At 44.5% G+C, this 17,964-nt stretch overlaps 1 protein-coding gene across 3 annotated transcripts in view; it reads left to right on the forward strand.

Moving 5' to 3' along the window:
- Positions 1–3,277: 3,277 nt before the first annotated feature.
- BDH2 (3-hydroxybutyrate dehydrogenase 2) overlaps positions 3,278–17,964 on the forward strand; it is a 29,555-nt gene continuing 14,868 nt past the window's right edge. For 2 of the 3 annotated variants that reach the window (XR_013813794.1, XM_079777336.1), the window contains exons 1-6: positions 3,278–3,318; positions 6,875–6,954; positions 7,852–7,930; positions 9,883–9,979; positions 12,634–12,742; positions 17,691–17,751. Coding sequence is in view for 2 of the 3 variants with exons in the window: in XM_079777336.1 (XP_079633462.1) it covers positions 6,883–6,954; positions 7,852–7,930; positions 9,883–9,979; positions 12,634–12,742; positions 17,691–17,751 (418 nt within the window). In the remaining variant the exon portion in view is untranslated. Of the gene's footprint in view, positions 3,319–6,452; positions 6,955–7,851; positions 7,931–9,882; positions 9,980–12,633; positions 12,743–17,690; positions 17,752–17,964 lie in introns of those variants that run through there. The other variant, XM_079777335.1, reaches the window with a different exon arrangement.

Raw genomic sequence — 17,964 nt, forward strand, 5'->3', positions numbered from 1 at the left:
AAGCCACATGCGGCTCTTTGGCCCCTTGAGTGTGGCTCTTCCACAAACTACCACGGCCTGGGCGACTCTATTTTGAAGAAGTGGCGTTAGAAGTTTAAGTTTAAAAAATTTGGCTCTCAAACGAAATTTCAATTGTTGTACTGTTGATATTTGGTTCTGTTGACTAATGAGTTTGCCGACTACTGCTCTAAGAGGTCAAGGACTATGATTTCAGAGAGTATCCGATATTTTGTATCACAATGACTGGGAAGGCACAAAACAAGTTACATGACGTTCAGAACAGAGTTAGTCATTCTTGACTTTTTTGGTAAGATTCATTTCCAGGAAAGAAATTATGAAGTACATCATAGCTGTCGTTTTTAGTCAATGTATTGCATATTTTTCCTTAACATACTATCATAGCAATTTCTAGGGCTAAGGAGAAATTGTCCCTAAAATCCTCTCCTCTCCTCCAGGTCTGTATCTTGGGAGTGTAGTTTCTCCTTTCCACACTTACCCAGACAAGACACTATAACAGAGCTGCAGATTTGATTCTTTGCATTATCTGCTCCTCTACTGAATAAAAATAATGCAAATTAGTAGGTAAGTACACCTGGGTAATAAAACTAGCTTGAGGCCATTAAAAATATTACCAGCCATCAGGTGTCCAGTCTAGTAGAATGCTGCTTGACTCTTGAATGTGGATGTCCATTGCCTTCCTCAGATTGGGGAGTTTCTCACCATCATCTCTGGCAGCACCATTGTGCATGTATCGGTCCACTTGCTGATGTCTCATAAGTACCTTAGGCTCTTCACCTTTTTTTCTTTTTTACTTCTCTGACTGGATAACTTCCAATGTCCTGTCTTCAACTTTGTTGATTCTTCCGCTGTTGAGCCCCTCTAGTGTATTTTTCAATCTCCTCAGCTCCAGAATTTCTGTTTGGTTCTTTTTTTGTAGTTTCTATCTCTTTGTTAATATCCTTATTTTGTTCATGTTTTATTTGAGTGGTTTCCCTTAGTTGTCTGTTTTCATGTAGATCATGGAGCCTCTTTAAAACTTGTTTTGAACCATGGCTGGTGTTGTTCAGTGGTTACAGTGTCCACCCACACACCGAAGGATCACGGGTTTGATTCCTGGTCAAGGGCACGTACCTGGGTTGCAGGTTCAATCCCTGGCCCCAGTCAGGGCCTGAGCGGGAGGCAACCAATCAATGTGTCTCCCTTATGTCAATGTTTCCCTCCCTTCCAGTCTCTAAAAATCAATGGAAAAAATATCCTTGTGTGAGGATTAACCAAAAAAAAGTGTTGGAGCCCTGGCAGGTGGCTTGGTTGGAGTGTCATCCTGTACACAAAAAGGTTGTGGGTTTGATTCCCAGTCAGGGCACATACCTAAGTTGAGGGTTCGGGGCATGTACAGGAGGCAACCAGTCAGATGTTTCTCACATTGATGTTTCTTTCCCTTCCTTTCTCTCTAAAATCAATAGAAAACATATCCTCACGTGAACATTTTTTAAAAAGTGTTGGAGTTGGCCTTGATTATAGAATTTTCATACTCATAAAAAATCTATCCCAAAATCCTCATAAATCAAAGAAAATGCACCATTAAAGCAAGGAGCACCGCTGTATGTGGTTGCAGATCACTAGACCCAACATTAGGAACTACAGTGGGATAATGAGGTACAGTTTTAGCAAAGACCACATGTGGGCACATGCAGAAACTAGGCTAGGGTTTTTAAATTTTTTAAAGGACAATTTTTGCTAACCATTATTTAATTTCTAATGATAACATTAAGTTCAAATGGAACACTTTGTGCTGCTGGTATTACATGCTAAGTCCTTCTCTGAAGTAGGTGCTATAGTTACCTTCATTTCACAGGTGAGAGCAGGTTTGGGAGCTAAGTGACTTAACTACTGAGGAAGAGATAGGAACCTACCTTCATCTTTCTGACTCCACAGTGTTCTCAACCACTATGACTGTTAGGAACACACTTAGCTCCAAGAGCAAAAAACCTAAAGGAAAAAAGGAATCTAAGGAAATTTATTTTTCTCACATGAAAACTCCAGAGGAGTTAGTCTAGGGCTCTTATCTTGAGGCTGTCTTCAAGGAACCAGGTCCCTTTTCTTACCTTGCTGTCTTTAACGTGTGCCTCTGGCCTCACACCAAGTCACAAAGTGGCTGCTGTGTCCCAAGGCATCATAGCTGCATTCTAGGAGAAGGGGGGCAGGGGCGGGGAGCAAAAGTCAAAAGCCTTTCAGAGAAGCCTCACCTTTCTAAGAGAGAAGCCCTCAGAAATTCCAGACTACATTCCATTGGCCAGCCAACTCTAGCAGGAATTGAGAGTTTTGCTTTCGGGCCTTTAGAAAGATACAGGCATGGAAAAATGAGGGGTGAGTGTTGAGTAAGCCAACTTCTATAGTACATGCACAAATAGCCTACACAATCATTCTGCCCAATAAAATTCGAGTTATTAAGCCTAGCATAGAGGGCCCACATGACCTAGTCCCTTCTTTTTGATCTGATATCTGTTCTCTTCTGCCAGGCTTAATTTTTTCTCACCCAACGTGTACTTCTACTGAAGATCCCCAGCCCTCCTCCCTCACTGTAGTCAGGATGGCTGCCTTTTGCCACTAAACACGTATTAGTGATTAGAATAAACTGAGCATGACAGGATAGCCACCACTATACCTTAACCACTAGACAAGTTTTATTTCCCTTCCTCAAAACAATCTACTAGGGCCTGGCCAGCATGGCTCAGTGATTGAGCGTCGACCTATGAACCAGGAGGTCAGGGTTTGATTCCCAGTCAGGGCATATGCCCGGGTTGTGGGCTCGATCCCCCAATGTGGGGTGTGCAGGAGGCAGCCAATCAATGATTTTCTCTCATCATTGATGTTTCTATTTCTCTCTCCCTCTCCCTTCCTCTGAAATCAATAACATTATATATATATATATATATATATATATATATATATAGATAGATAGATAGATAGATATAGATAGATATATATAGATATAGATATATAGATAGATAGATAGATAGATAACAATCTACTAGGTTGAAGGCCAGAAGGAAGGCTCCAGCATCTTCATCCTAAGCAAGCTGTAAAATGCTTTCCACTTTTCATCTACTTGGACTTAACAGTTCCCACCGAGCTCCACTAGGAGGCAGCACGTACACATATATAGTATGAACGTGAGAATCCTCTTAAAAAACGGAAGGGATCTGAACTACAAATCCCAGCATACAGTGTTAAGCGCCTGACTTGCTTCTGCACAAAGGTCTCAAGTTAATTGCTGGCTGAGTGATCGGGAGGACGCCATCCATTTGCTGCTCTAAAGTAAGATTCCCCAATGTATTTTAAAAGAAACTTTGGAGTGGGAAAGGGGGAGGTGGAATTTTTAGATGTTGCTTTTTTTCTGCACATTACCTATTTCAGGATTAATTTTAGCAGTTAGATCAGGATAAGGGTGGGTTTTTAGCGAGTTTGAAACTCTGGTACTTTAGTAAGTTTTTCGAAATAACCAAAGAAAAGAAGATTTTACAGTGTCTAACGTGAACATTTTTCTTCCTGGCTCATGAAGACAGAATTCGTCAAAATGCTCTGTTTGTGTCTGTGCTCGTCGGAAATTAACATTTTTATTCCAATGTTTAGAGTAAGAAAGACATCATGTGTGGTTCTCACGTTGGATGTATTGAAAGTTGCCTCGTTTCACCATTTCAGGCCATGTTTGCACTCATTTTCCTTAATAAATCCGTTTTCGTTGATAGTGCAGGTGTGTCTAATAGTAAGCCTTTGGATCCAAAATCTGGCCCCAGAAAGGCAGGGCGGGCAGCGCGGGGCCGGCTCCCAGCGGGAGGGGAAGGGCTGCTCTGTGCTCCAGCCCCTGCTTCTCACGTGTCGCAGGGAACCTTTGGCTGTGCCTGCGCAGTGCCGCGTGTCAGAGTCACTAACGCCAAGCGTGTGAGCTAACAGCTTTGTAACACACCTGCTCAGGATTGGAGGAGGGAACAGATTGTTGGAATCTCTTCCTTTCTAAAGTAAATATTGAATATAGCCCTTAACTCTTCGTGTTTAAAGTGAAAATGTATCACTTGTGTAATAAAAGAAAAACAAGAGTGCAGACGCATTGATTGCATCAGAGGAGGTCAGGCTCCCTAAAAGCCCAGCTTCGCCACCGCATCACACACGTGAGCTTAACCAGGGAACACCTGGGACGTTGCCCGCTGGTCCCTGAAGCCAGTTCTTCCCAGGCGTCCTTAGGAGCGGACTCCCAGAGAGTCATACAAGGAGGGAACTGGGTAAGGCGGGAAGAGCCGGCAGACACCGCGAAGTCCGCCCGCCGCGGGAGGGGGCGAGATGCCGGGCTGGGTGGGAGCCTGCAGATGCCCTGCACCAGGGTCCGCCAGGCCAGTGGGAGGAGCATCGTGTCCTCTAGAAGTGGGTCTGCCGCGGTGTTTGCACCACCCGCGGACACTGGCCCACGGGAAGGTGGCTTCAACACCAACTCAGCGGGGGTTTCATGGCGCAGGTGGCCTAGTGGTCAGTTACTAGGGTCCGGGGCCAGGCGGCGCAGGGCCCTGGCTCCGCATGGGGTCTGCCGGGTGCGTGGGAGAACCAAGAAAAGAAGAAAAACATGAACCAGGTCTTCCCTGCAATCCCGCCTGGGTTTGAATTCATCGTTTGGAAACACTGGGCAAAGCACAGGATCTCTTTGCAGCGAGTGCATTGGTGGCCAAGCTGGGTCTCATCGCCCACCCCGTCTCGCTGCCACCTTCTGTTCTCCATGGGGATCTTTCTAAAATACATGTCTGATCATGTCAGTGCCCATGGCCCACAGGAGCAACCAGCCCCTCATTCCGTTGAGCTTGGACAAAGGCTGGAGGCTTGAAGTGGAAGTGCCCATTGAGGGCAGCCTGAAGTCAAGCAGGGCTGAAGAGGACAAGATAAGTTCAAGAAGAAAGGAATAGGTCATGTGAGCCCTCTAGGCAAGACTAGCTAGCTACCTGTACTTGATCAGGCAGGTAATCGAGCAGAGTGAGTGTTTCAGTTGGTTGTTCATGTGCCACTTAAATTGGTTCACTCAACACCCACCTCATTCACCACCACCACCACCACCACCACCTTTTTGTTTGTTTGTTTCTGCCTGGAATGCCTATATGATGCCTTGGATCATAGCCATTCTGTGACTTGGGGTGAGGTCAGAGGCACACATTAAAGACGGCAGGGTAAGAGAAGGAACCGGGTTCCTTGAGGACGGCCTCATTTAATTAGCATCTGACTCTGAACCACCCCAACCTCATCCCTAGCCACTGCTCTCTCGTAAGATCTGCAGTGCAAGCACTGGCCAAATAGCTCATGCACATCCTGTTTCCCCTGTCAGAATTGCTCAGTCCTCCGCTTAAACATTACTGAGTGTCTGTTAAAGTGTCACGGCTGCATGCTTAAACTTTAAAAGAGGACCAGCAGCATTGTGGGTGGAATGCCCACATAGCAAGAGAGTCAGGAGGCCTGAGCTTAGTGCTCGCTCTGCTATTGACCAGCTCCTTGACCTTGAGCAGGCCCGGTCAGGTTCCTCGTCTGTAAAATGAGGGTATTGGACATGATTTGATCTTCTGGCTCTTATGTTCAATGAGTATCTGAGGCCAACGGTGACATCTTTCTAAGGGACAAGGAAAAACCTCAGGTGATTGATGTGCAAACCCTGACCAGAGTTTCCAGGAGAGAAAGCAAGGAGCAGCCTGAGTAGTGAGGGCACATAGGATGCTGCCGCAGCGTGTGCAGGGGCAGGGAGAGGGTGGGCAGTAGTGAAGGGAAGGACTCCACTCCTGCTGGGTCCCATCAGAGCCCTCTTCTCCAGGTACTGAAGAAATGAAAGGTAGGTGCAAGTCCAATGTCTGCCTCATTTAGCACTTCAGTGGGTTATGCTAAACGTGTTTGATATACACAGCTAGGTAGCCTATCTAATAAAAGAGTAATATGCTAATTGACTGTCACTCCAACACACAAGATAGCTGCCACAATATGGCCAGCAGGGGAGGGCAGTTTGGAGGGACCAGGTCTGCAAGGGAGGGCAGTTGTGGGTGATCAGGCCAGCAGGGGAGGGCAGTTGGGAGGGAACAGGCCTGCAAAGGAGGGCAGTTTGGGGCAGTCAAGCCTGCAGGGGAGGGCAGTTAGGGGTGACCAGGCTGGCAGAGGAGGGAAGTTGGGGGCGACACGGCCTGCAGGGAAGGACAGTTGGAGGGGACCCAGGCCTGCAGGGGAGAGCAGTTGGGGGGGACCAGGCCTGCAGGGGAGGGCAGCTGGGGTGGGGGGGACGGACCAGGCCTGCAGGGGAGGGCAGTTAGGGGTGACCAGGCCGGCAGGGAAGGGCAGTTGGGAGTGACCAGGCCGGCAGGGGAGGGCAGTTAGGGGTGACCAGGCTGGCAGGGGAGGGCAGTTAGGCATCAATCAGGCTGGCAGGGAAGTGGTTAGGGGGTGATCAGGCTGGCAGGCAGAAGCAGTTAGGGGCTATCAGGAAGGCAGGCAGGTGAGCAGTTGGGAGCCAGTAGTCCTGGATTGTGATAAGGATGTCTGACTGCCCGTTTAGGCCCAATCCTACCAGGGCAGTTGGACATCCCTCGACAGGTCCCAGATTGGAGAGGGTGCAGGCTGGGCTGAGGGTCACCCCCCTCATGCACGAATTTCGTGCACCGGGCCTCTAGTAGAGTAATAAGCATTCAGATGATGGGCTCTTGGTATGGAGGTGCTGTCTTCGAATTCTTAAAGGTGCACATTGAGCCATTCGTTCTAGATGTTGCTGCTGGCACAGGGTTGGACCCAGTAACTGACCAAGACCCAGGTAACTGACCACTAGGCCACCAGTACATGAACTTGACTTTAGATTCCACCACAGGTTCCATTATGGGTCGACTGGATAAGAAAGTCATCATTCTGACAGCAGCTGCTCAGGGGATCGGCCGGGCAGCCGCCATCGTAAGTTACCGTCTCTTGCTGTTTGCTTACTAACCGTTGAAGTACTAAATTATGTGGACAGATTCCATGCTTAGCTACTTCTGCTCTACTTTCTTTCTTTTTTTTTTTTTATGTTTGTGCTTCTGTTGTCTAAAGTTACAAAAAGAAAAGTTGCTACTTCTGACCCCAGTCAGATGAGGGAATGACTACCTCATAAGTTTGCTATGTGACATTACAGATAACCTGTGATTCTGAGAAACTTACTTCTCCATCTCGGTTTCTTTGCACCCGGGCCCTACGGGAGTGCATAGCTTTCTGAAATCATGTTGTTTCAGATAAAGGACACCAGAGTTCAAACTGTCAGGTCACCTCCACCTTCTCGTTTATATCAAACCTCCCACACTATATCCTACTCCTGAGCTAATCATGCACTTTAAGTATAATGGCAGCGTGTGGTTTGACATTTATGAAAACAGTGGTGTATGCTTTGGAGAGGAAAGTGTTGAAATAACCCATTTTTCTCTTATTATTTGGAACATAATAAGAAATTGAATATAATAAGAACATGCTCAGAAATGGAATACAGACTATCAAATCACAGAATAATATTTTGAGAGGTGTTAATAACTGAATCCTAGTGGGGTATGTTTTTTTAAACACTGATTTATTTTGTATTACTCAAGGGGACAAAGTCAGATGACAAGCACAATATATGTCCAGTTGTCCTAGTTAATGATAAAAATAACAATGGGAAGGGTGAGGTGAGACTAGTTAGTTTGATATTCCACCTATTTTATAGGGAAGGGGGGCCCCAGACAATGAAAATAAGTTAAAGGAGAAAAGGCGTAATGACTTTTCATTCATGAGAGCAATTTAAGCAAGTACACAAAGCATCTATTTGTGTATTGTGTCTCCCAGGCTTTTGCAAGAGAAGGTGCCAAAGTCATAGCCACAGATGTCAATGAGTCCAAGCTGCAGGAACTGGAAAAGTACCCAGGTAAGCAACCCTGCCGCCTGAGCCTGGGATCCGGCGTCTACAGGGATTAGAAAGTCGCAGTGCTCAGGTGCTGAAAGATAATGCCTTAGCCGCAGCTCCACTGGCCTCCTTTTTGGAGCCTGACTCTCTGACAATCAAAATTACATTCTGTGAACCTACAGACAAAAATCTGCACACTTAAATGTATACACAGGATTTTAGATACAGACTTAAAATTGTTTATGTACCCAACATGTTGAAGGATTCAGGACCTAACAAGAAAATTCTGTGTGCAAGTGGAACAGCTCTTAACTTTTTATGACAACTCTTCACTTCTGGGCCGTCCTTTTCCAGTGGCAGTGCTGTCCATAGCAACCGAATGTGAGCCACAGGTGTTGTTGTTTTTTTGTTTTGTTTTGTTTTGTTTTTAAATATATTTTATTGATTTTTTTTTACAGAGAGGAAGGGAGAGGAAGAGAGACTTAGAAACATTGATGAGAGAGAGACTGCCTCCTGGACACCCCCTACTGGGGATGTGCCCGCAACCAAGGTACATGCCCTTGACTGGAATCAAACCTCGGACCTTTGAGTCCGCAGGCCGATGCTCTATCCACTGAGCCAAACCGGTCAGGGCTCAGGTGTTGTTTTAAGTTTCTAGTGGCTGCATTTAAAAAATTAAAATGAAACAGTTGAAAGTTCATTTAATAATCTATTTTATTTAACTCAATATAGCTAAAATATCATTTAACATAATCAAAAATTATTAATGAATTATTTTTATATTCTTTTTTTAATACTAAATCTTTGAAATCCATGTGTGTTTTACACTGACAGCACATTTCATTTCAGATTAGCTGCCTTTCAAGTGCTCAATAGCCACATCTAGCTAGTGGCTTCCATATGGGAGACAGCTCAGCCCTAAAATCACGGGTCATGATCAGGACCCAAAGAGATTACCCAAATTATTTATGTGTATATCAGCCCTTACTGCACCCCAACATCAGAGAACTTCAGTTAGAGTTATTCTGAAAGGAATCAGAACAGAAAATTGAAAGAAATCAAAACAGAACAGGTTATGTGATCAAACACAAATTAGGTCATTGATTTATTTAACTGAATTAGACGATGTTGAAGTGTCATTCCAACAGCTCAAAGTAGAGCTGTTTTGCAGGAAAAGTACAAAGGGGAAAGGAGTCTTCCTGAAACTCAATTCCATTTTTCCCTTTCTTTGTTTGTTCATGTTTTATTTCCTATATCCAAAAGAGAATAACAAAATAACCCATATATTGTTTTTTTTAAAAAATACCAATAATGAGTGCTGCTTTCCTTAAGAGAACATTTGGATTTCTCTAGTAACTAGTACAGACCCCACACCTGCTCTTTCAAGGCCAGATCCTTTCTCTGGCCTCTCATTTCTTCTTACAGTTTAGGCCAGAAATAAGTCATGATACCTTTGACCAACAAAGTCATTTCAATAAATAATGGAATTGACATAAAAATAAAGCTCACAAATAGAAACAGTCTTTCCCACAACCCTGCCCTTCCTCCCTGCCTCCCCCTCCCCATACACACGCACACACACGATTCAGAATTTCTATGGTAAGGACTCAACCACTGGGGGAAAGCAGGGGCTAACATAGCTGACGTTCAGTTATTACTGCTTGCTTACTGAGAAGCATCTGACGTAGATCATTTATACTTCACTGTAAGTCGTTGCTCAGCAAACACCTTTATTAATCAATTCAGAGAATGGCAAGACAGGAAGAGAGCCAGGGAAGTGTGTTATTGGGAGGTCCAGTTGGGAAGGACTTGAAGATTTTTACTAATGAGATCCTTAAGACCCTTCTAATGATCAACAATCCTATGATGGTTGGGCAGATACTGCAGTCTTCACACTTCCAAACAGCTGAATCTCTGAGGCTAGGTATTTTTTATGGGTATAGAGAAATGGTGTCTTCTGTTTTATTTTTCAGGTATTCAAACACGGGTCCTTGATGTCACAAAGAAGAAACAAATTGATCAGTTTGCCAATGAAGTCGAGAGAGTTGACGTTCTCTTTAATGTTGCTGGGTAATTCAGGACTTTTTGATTTCGCTCTTCTTACAGAAACTTTCTTTTTTCTTAAATTTCTTTATTGATTAAGGTATCACATATTTGTCCTCATCCCCCCCATTCCCATCCCAAACCCCTCCCCACGTATGTCCCCACCCCGCTATTGTCTGTGATGCCTGGTTAGGCTTATATGCATGCATACAAGTCCTTTGGTTGATCTCAACCCCTCACCCCCACCCTCCCCTACCTTCCCTCTGAGGCTTGACAGTCTGATCAATGCTTCCCTGTCTCTGGGCCTTTTTTTGTTCATTGGTTTATGTTGTTCATTATTTCCCTTAGATGAGTGAGATCATGTGATACTAGAAATACACATATAAGAACAGAAAATGAGACAAGCAATAATGGTTATGCTGAGAGGCAAATGAATCATTGGTGACACGTAAGGAACTGTTTGACATTGAAATTGGGACTATGACTTTTATTGAAAGAATTTTAATAATATGGCCAAATAATCTATAATGAGCCATAATATAGTCCTTGAAAATACGACCTGATTTTGGACAGAATTTTTATTGCAAGTAAGACAGTTGTAGGCGTTAAAGTGGGTTTGGGCCTAAAGGCAATTAAGGTCTATTCAAGACAACTGGTACTAATCGAAAGGTATTGACCTTCTTAAGGCTGGTGATAGGCTCACACCAATGGACTTGTCACTGATGTCCCACTAGGATTTATAAAATAAAATGAAAAAGTGTTCTCCAGTAGAGCATCTTTAAAACTAAGTATGTTATTAGAAGTCAAATACTCAGTGTATTGAAATGCAGGCATTCCCAATTTTTTGACATAGCATTCTAGCAAGTCCTTTATACTATCCCAAGCTCAGTGGTTCTTACTGGGACAATGAATCCCAGGAAAAGAAGTTTCATATTGTACCTTTGTATGAAGCACAGAAGGAATTCATGAAACTTGTTAGGGTGGTCCCAAACTTGCCAAACCACACGTGAATGATGAAACTGGAATTGGAGCAGCTACATGTCGATGCAGTGACTTCTAGCACTGTCCTCTCTCAGGTGTGACAGTAGCAGTGAATACAATTGAGACTTACACAGAAACTTGATACATTCTGAAATTTTACTTTTATGTAGTGTCATATTTATATCACTAGTTTGATAGAATAATCCTAGAACCTTCCTATCTAATAAAGACAGAATATGCAAATTGACTGTAACTCCACAACAAAGATGGTGGCGCCCACAACCAATAAGGAGGGAATATGCAAATTGATGTGACAAGGTGAGAGGCTGAAGGTGACTCCGGGCCTGAGCGAAGGCAGAAAGGCGGCTCTGGCCAGAGCAAAGGTAGTGCCGGCAGCCAGGGGAAGGAAGGCCTATTCTTGCACGAATCTTCGTGCATCAGGCTTCTAGTCTAATATATATTTACTAGAGGCCTGTTGCACAAAGAGATTCGTGCAATAGGCCTTCCTTCCCCTGGCTGCCGGCACCGGTTTTCCTCCCGCCCCCAGGACCCAGGCCTTCGCTCTGGCCGCCGCCTTCACTCTTCGCTCCGGGTGGAGCGCCACTCCGGTAGCTCCCTCCACCCCCCACCCTCCCCCTCATAGCAGGCGTCCTGCCCTGCCTGGCCACTCCGTGCCTGCATGTGTGCTGCCCAGAGGCCTGGAGCAGCTGGGGGGGCGGGGCTGCCGCCATCTTTGTTGGGTTAATTTTCATACTCACTTCTGATTGGCTGGTGGGCATAGCAAAGTAATGGTCAATTTGCATGTTTCTCTTTTATTAGTGTAGATGTTTCTTCCAAACCATGTTTCAGAGCCAGGCAGGGTGGGGAAGAGGGGACCTCAATCTATCCATAGTTTAATCATGTGTTACAATGTATGGAAATTAAGTTAAAGCAGCAGTTTGTGATTATCTATTTTATAAATAACCTGCTCATCCCTCATATAAGAATATACCCAGAGCCATAAAAAAAAATCAGCTAGAAAAATTAGTTTCTGAGAATTTATTAAACTTTCAGCTAAGTAAGGAGTATTGAGACAGATCATGTGGTTCTTTCTGTCATTCTACTTAATTGGAAGTACAGTCACACCAATAATATTTTATCATTAATTACATAATTTTGGTCCAGGGGACAGTGACATCACATAGGACCCCAGTTTTTACAATGATTCCTAAAGGAAGTGTGACTTGCAAAAGAGTGATGTTACTTTAAGGTTTTTGGCTCGTTCCACTCTGTCTACTCCATATGTTAGACATAGTGATAATACTTTGCTGCCTGGAGATGTTTTCCTTGCAATTTTGATTTCCCTTGAGAATGTTAAATCTGTGCCACCAGGGGGCACTGTTATCCTTGAAAGGGAAGTCAGGGCAGGTGTGATGTTCTCATTTATGTTTGTTTTCCATGTTTCCTGTGCTGTGGTATAGAGCTTCTTATGTTTGGTGGCCCCAATCTCTCGCCTTCTATTAAAAGGATATTGTTTTCAAATATTGTTGGGATACCTACTAACCTAATGTACTACGTGATAGTATGTTTGATATGTTGAAAATCTTGGTTAAGGAAGGGACAATGGTCTAAGTCAATAAATGACAAAAATGAAAAGGAAACTGAATAGAAATATTTTTAAATGCTTAATCATTTCCCCCATTGTGTAATCACTGTTCCAGTTTTGTGCATCACGGAACCATCCTGGACTGTGAAGAGAAAGACTGGGACTTCTCAATGAACCTCAACGTCCGCAGCATGTACCTAATGATCAAGGCATTTCTTCCCAAAGTAAGACGATCCGCTAGGGCAGTGGTCGGCAAACTCATTAGTCAACAGAGCCAAATATCAACAGTACAACGATTGAAATTTCTTTTGAGAGCCACATTTTTTAAACTTAAACTTCTTCTAACACCACTTCTTCGAAATAGACTCGCCCAGGCCATGGTATTTTGTAGAAGAGCCACACTCAAGGGGCCAAAGAGCTGCATGTGGCTCACGAGCCGCAGTTTGCCGACCACTGTGCTAGGGGAAGCCCCACTGGATAATTAGGTCTCCTCACGGGCATCTAGAAAGGACCCCCACAGGTACTAAAGAGTGATAATAGCTGACATAATGACTAACCTGTATTGAACATTTATATCAAGGCACTTGATATAAATCAGCTCACCCAGTTCATCCATTCAAGGAATATTAAGCACTTTCTACATGCCAGGCTCCATTCTAGGTGCAGAAGAGAACAAGACAAAATCCCTCTGTAAGGGAGGTCCCATTTTTTTGTGGGCTCATGAGGCAGGCTAATATGTAACCAAATAAACATACATCATGTGGGTGGTTGTAAGTGCTATGAAGAAAGAAGTGAGGCCCACTTAGGTATCTGGGGAGAGGGCTCCTTGAAGAGGGACAGCAAGGAGGCACACTGGCCAGAACAGTCTGACGAGGGGGCCCCAGCTTACCACATCCACGGTGCAGAGATTAAACAGGAGGCTGTGGAACTCGCCCAAGGTCACGTAACTGGCAAGTTGTTAGAACCAGGATAGAAACCCTGGAAGTTAGCCCCCTTCTTGAATTTCAGGGTCTAGGCACGTGCCCTCAAGATGGATGTACCCCACTGCTTTTCTGTACTCTGAGTATTCTGCCAGCACTCCTGTTTTCAGCTAGGCCACAGAGGAACCAGAGAGGTCAGAGCCGTGGCGTGCTAAGAGACAGTGATCTTCCTACCCTTGAATTCTCCAGCCTTCACAACTCATCAACATTCTTAATTTTATTTTACAATCATTAAGTACCTTTTGATAGAAAGCACCACGCTCAGTGCTCTGGGGGAGGGAGGTATACATATGAAAAGCACTGACTTGAATGAGCTTATAGGTCAATAGTCACAGACAGCACAGGCTCAGACAATGGAAGGGACTGACTGAGTACAGAACCAGCCCAGTTCAGGATTGTAAGTTGAACCCTCGAGAAATGCAGAAGAGCCCTTCTCTCCGCCCGGCTGGATTAGATGACGGACATACTGAATGCTGCCCAGCCCAGGGCTGGAGAGAGCTTTTCAGTGACAAGGCAAGGCTGGTACTTTGCTCTGAATATTCAGTCTGATGTCAGGAAGCATCCAGATGGACTTTAAAAGGAAAATTGGAATAATTAACTTAGTAACAAAAGGAATTTTTTAAATCTACTTGTTGAGAGCCTAGAATGGATCTTTGGTTGGATCCATGGAATGTTGAACTAGAAAACTTTTTAAATATATAAATTGCATGTTTTGTTTATTTGGAGTTCAGGATAATCTGTTACTTGGAACTTGCATGTATTTTTCGAAGACTTATTGTTAGTGTCAGACGTGGGAGAGAAGCAGAAGCTCTGCTAAAGGGGAAAGCTTAGGGAACAGTGGGCAAGGCGGTCACACTGTATGGGACTCATTTGTAAAACCAGCCTGCTGTCAGGAAAGCTTTACAAGCATCAGTGAGGGAAGCAGGTGTGAATGCACTGAAGCTGAACTTTAAACATGTACATAAGTGTTAACTGAAAATATCAAACACTAACTTGTAAGTTAATGAGTTTGTCTATGATTGAGAACATAGTGATTTGTATCCACAAAACATTTTAACAATAATTCATATGAGCCAATAACACTCATTTGTTTAAAAAAAAATCCCAAGAGATATTAGTGACTGGGACAGGGAATCAGGAGTCAGTGCCACTTACTAAATCTGACCCTGGCCCCCGGCCTCAGAAGACCTCAGGTACTGCCTGACCTCTGCCCCTAATTCATCCATCCACGTGAGCTGGGAGATGGCACTTGCTCCCTTTTAGCATCTATTTCTTTTCTTTTTTTTTTAAATGAGAGTGATAGGCTACCCAATCCTTTCCAGGCCAAATTGTCTAGAACCCTCTGCATTCATTAACCGTGGTGCACGTATACCAGGTTGGAACTTTCCAGGGAGCCCAGGATTGAAGTGTAGGCAGATCTGAAATGTCAGATGGTCAAAACATAGGAACACTTATAGGAAATGTTTGTTCATGGGTAGACAACAGGAAATCATTCCAAAACTGGGGGATCAGTCAAATGGCAGAGAACAAGTTGAAAATGCTGTAAGGAGGTCAGTGCAGAATCCAAGTTCCACTATGGAATGGAAAAGAAAACCCATGATGGCAAGAATTCTGGTAGGTCTTAGATATGTGGGGGTTTTAACCACTCACTGTATCTTAGAAGATCCCCTACCACATAGAGGTGCTTAGAAAACATTTGTTGAATGAATATGTGTATCTAGGTTGTCAATCCAGGTGGAGGTCAGGCATGGAATCACTGAAGATCCAGAAGCCAGCGTCTGCCTAGTTTAGGAGCTGAGCTCTGGTCAGTGGGAACAGGAGGGCTGGGTCAGAGTAGGATAAAGCTAGAGGGAATCTTTAGAGATCTTTCTAACCCCTGCCTGAGTTTCAGGGACATCAGTCCTACGTAGCATTACTATGTACCAGGCACTTCTCTTTATATTCGTCCTTGCCAGAGAGGACGGTTGCATGGGATGCCAAGAAGAGCATTCACACAATGACAGCAGGTACCAAGCTGGTTTTAAGAAGGCAGAGTAGAAGGAGGCAAGAACTATGGGCTCTAGAATCAGCAGAGAAACCTGGGTTGAATGGATAGTACAGGTGACAGAGGGTAGCACCACCAACTCCTAAAGTTTGGCCCGAGTTATTATTGCATTTCAGAAGATTGGAGAATGAAATCACTTAATAGCCCATCTTTATGTATTAAACTGGGCTATATGTATTCTATATGCATTTAAAACGGGTTCTATAAGACAATGATAGCTCAGTAAAACTGGAACATATGAATAAATAAAAATGGGTTATGCTATTTGCTAAGTTTGATGAGAACGAATAATTTTAAGGCTTGGTTTTCAGCATGATTATGCTGTACTAATTGTCCGGGGTTGTTCCCAAGGACCCCATTTCATTATGGTATTCTTTATTATATAAGTTGGGGTAAATTTTTCCCCTGCCGTTTACCTCAACCTCTCCTGTGTCCTGTTAGTCTGTCCAGCACAATGCCTTAGGGTTGTTTTAGAATCTCCTTTTAGATACAATTAGTAGCTAAGTATCAAAATAGGAAGTAAGAACACCATAGGAAGTGTATACTCTTGCAGCCTCACCCCTGGATCCATCCAGTCATTCACCTTCTCCGGTCCTCTTTGTCAGAAAGCTGCTGGGGAAACTCACCCCAACAGAAACTTTTCATTGATTTTCATGTTATAGGACATACTGGGTTTTTTTTCCTGTTCTCTAGTTGGTTCTTCCATTTCCCCCAACAGTTATGTTAACTCTTCACCCCACTCTTGTCCACCATCTCCCCTGCTTCTTTGTGGCCATTTTCCTGGCCTCTGCTTTCAGTGAGAAGTTAGTGCGCAGGAGGCAAAAACTCTCCCCACCTCTTGCTTCTTCCCCCAAAACATTCATGGGCACCATGCCCTTGCACATACATGTATTATCTTGAAAACATACACATACATGTTATAATACATAAAGTTCACTTGAAAACGTTGTAACTCATAGCAGCTTATTTCATTAGATATTCCATTCGGTCTGGGGCAGAGCCCAGTAATCTGCACTTTATTTTGATTCATCAAAATGTATTGACAGCCTATGGGGTACTCTGTCTAGAAGGACAGGACAGCCAGAGACCCTCCTCTCACTGAGTTCACTCGTTAGTGGAGGGATTCTGAGGGAGGGGATCTTCACAGCTCTGGGTGGGGAGGCAGCCCTCACTGCACGTAACCATTTACCATGTCCTGCCCTTGCTGCCTCAGCTGCCTCTGACCCACTGACAGCTGCATCTCTGCTTTATCCCCCTTTCCTGAAGCACTACCTCCGCTTCCAGGGCTCTCCTCTCCAGGATGCCAGAGTCATCTCCAAAACCCCCACGTCTGAGCATGCCTCTCCTCTGCACTGAACCCTTCCTTCTCACCACAGCCGTGCCTTCAGGGGAAAGTCCAAATTCCTACATTCAACCCCGCTTGGCCTCTGAGCCTCACTGCTCCCATACCCTGCATTGCAGCCAGACCCATCCCTGCCGCCCAGTACCTCAATGGAGCCTTTCTGCACAGGGTTCTCTCTTCTTTAAACACCCTTCTCTTTGATCTTTCTGACTAACACTGGTTTTCAAAAATCAACCCACATAGTTCTTCCTCAAGAGCCTCTTCTGGGTGTCCCGCACCTGGATTGGTCCCTTCCCACCCCCTCCCCGCTTCTCTGTGAAGGTTGCTGCTGTCCTGGGTGCTGATTAAATCAGCCGTTCCAAGCAGACTGGCAGCTGTCTGTAGGCAGGGACTGTCATTGATCTTTGCATCTCCTAGACCTAGCACCATGCCCGACCACAGTAGGTATTCAACAGATACTATGGTGAATGAAGAAGAGAGCTTTCCACAGAAAGGACACACAGAAAGGATTACCGTTCTTTGCCTTCCATTCAGCTCAGTTCATTCTTGGTCTGGCTGATGTTCATGTGCCACCGCAGGGCGATGGGTAATCCCCCTGGGAACTGTCCCCGCCAGCCAGCGGCTGTAGCACAAGGCGTCAACTCCCAGCAGTGATTGGGTCAGACTCTTAAGAGTGCTTAACTGCACTTAGTGTTAATAGCTAATAAGATGGATCTGCAATCCTAAGTAAATGCACATCTCCTAAAGAGGCAGTATTTTTAGCTTACGGAGTAGCATTTTTTTAAAAATTTGTTTTGTTTTGGCAGATGCTTGCTCAGAAATCTGGCAACATTATCAACATGTCCTCTGTGGCTTCCAGCATCAAAGGTAGGTCTGTCTCCTGGGGTCACGATGCACAAAGCCCCTCACCTCCCTGAGCTAAGGGGAGGAGCACAGCAAAACCCATAAAAACCACACGTCACTTCAAAACTGCCTTTAAAATTGGTCTTAAGTTCTTTAACGTCCAGTCCCTTTGCCTTAGATGTGAACCAGTCATAAAATTAAATAAAACTTTTTTTGTTGTGCCCTCCTTTTATCTCT

The sequence above is a fragment of the Cnephaeus nilssonii genome (assembly GCF_951640355.1).
Source record: "Cnephaeus nilssonii genome assembly, chromosome: 1".
Lineage (NCBI taxonomy): Eukaryota > Metazoa > Chordata > Mammalia > Chiroptera > Vespertilionidae > Cnephaeus > Cnephaeus nilssonii.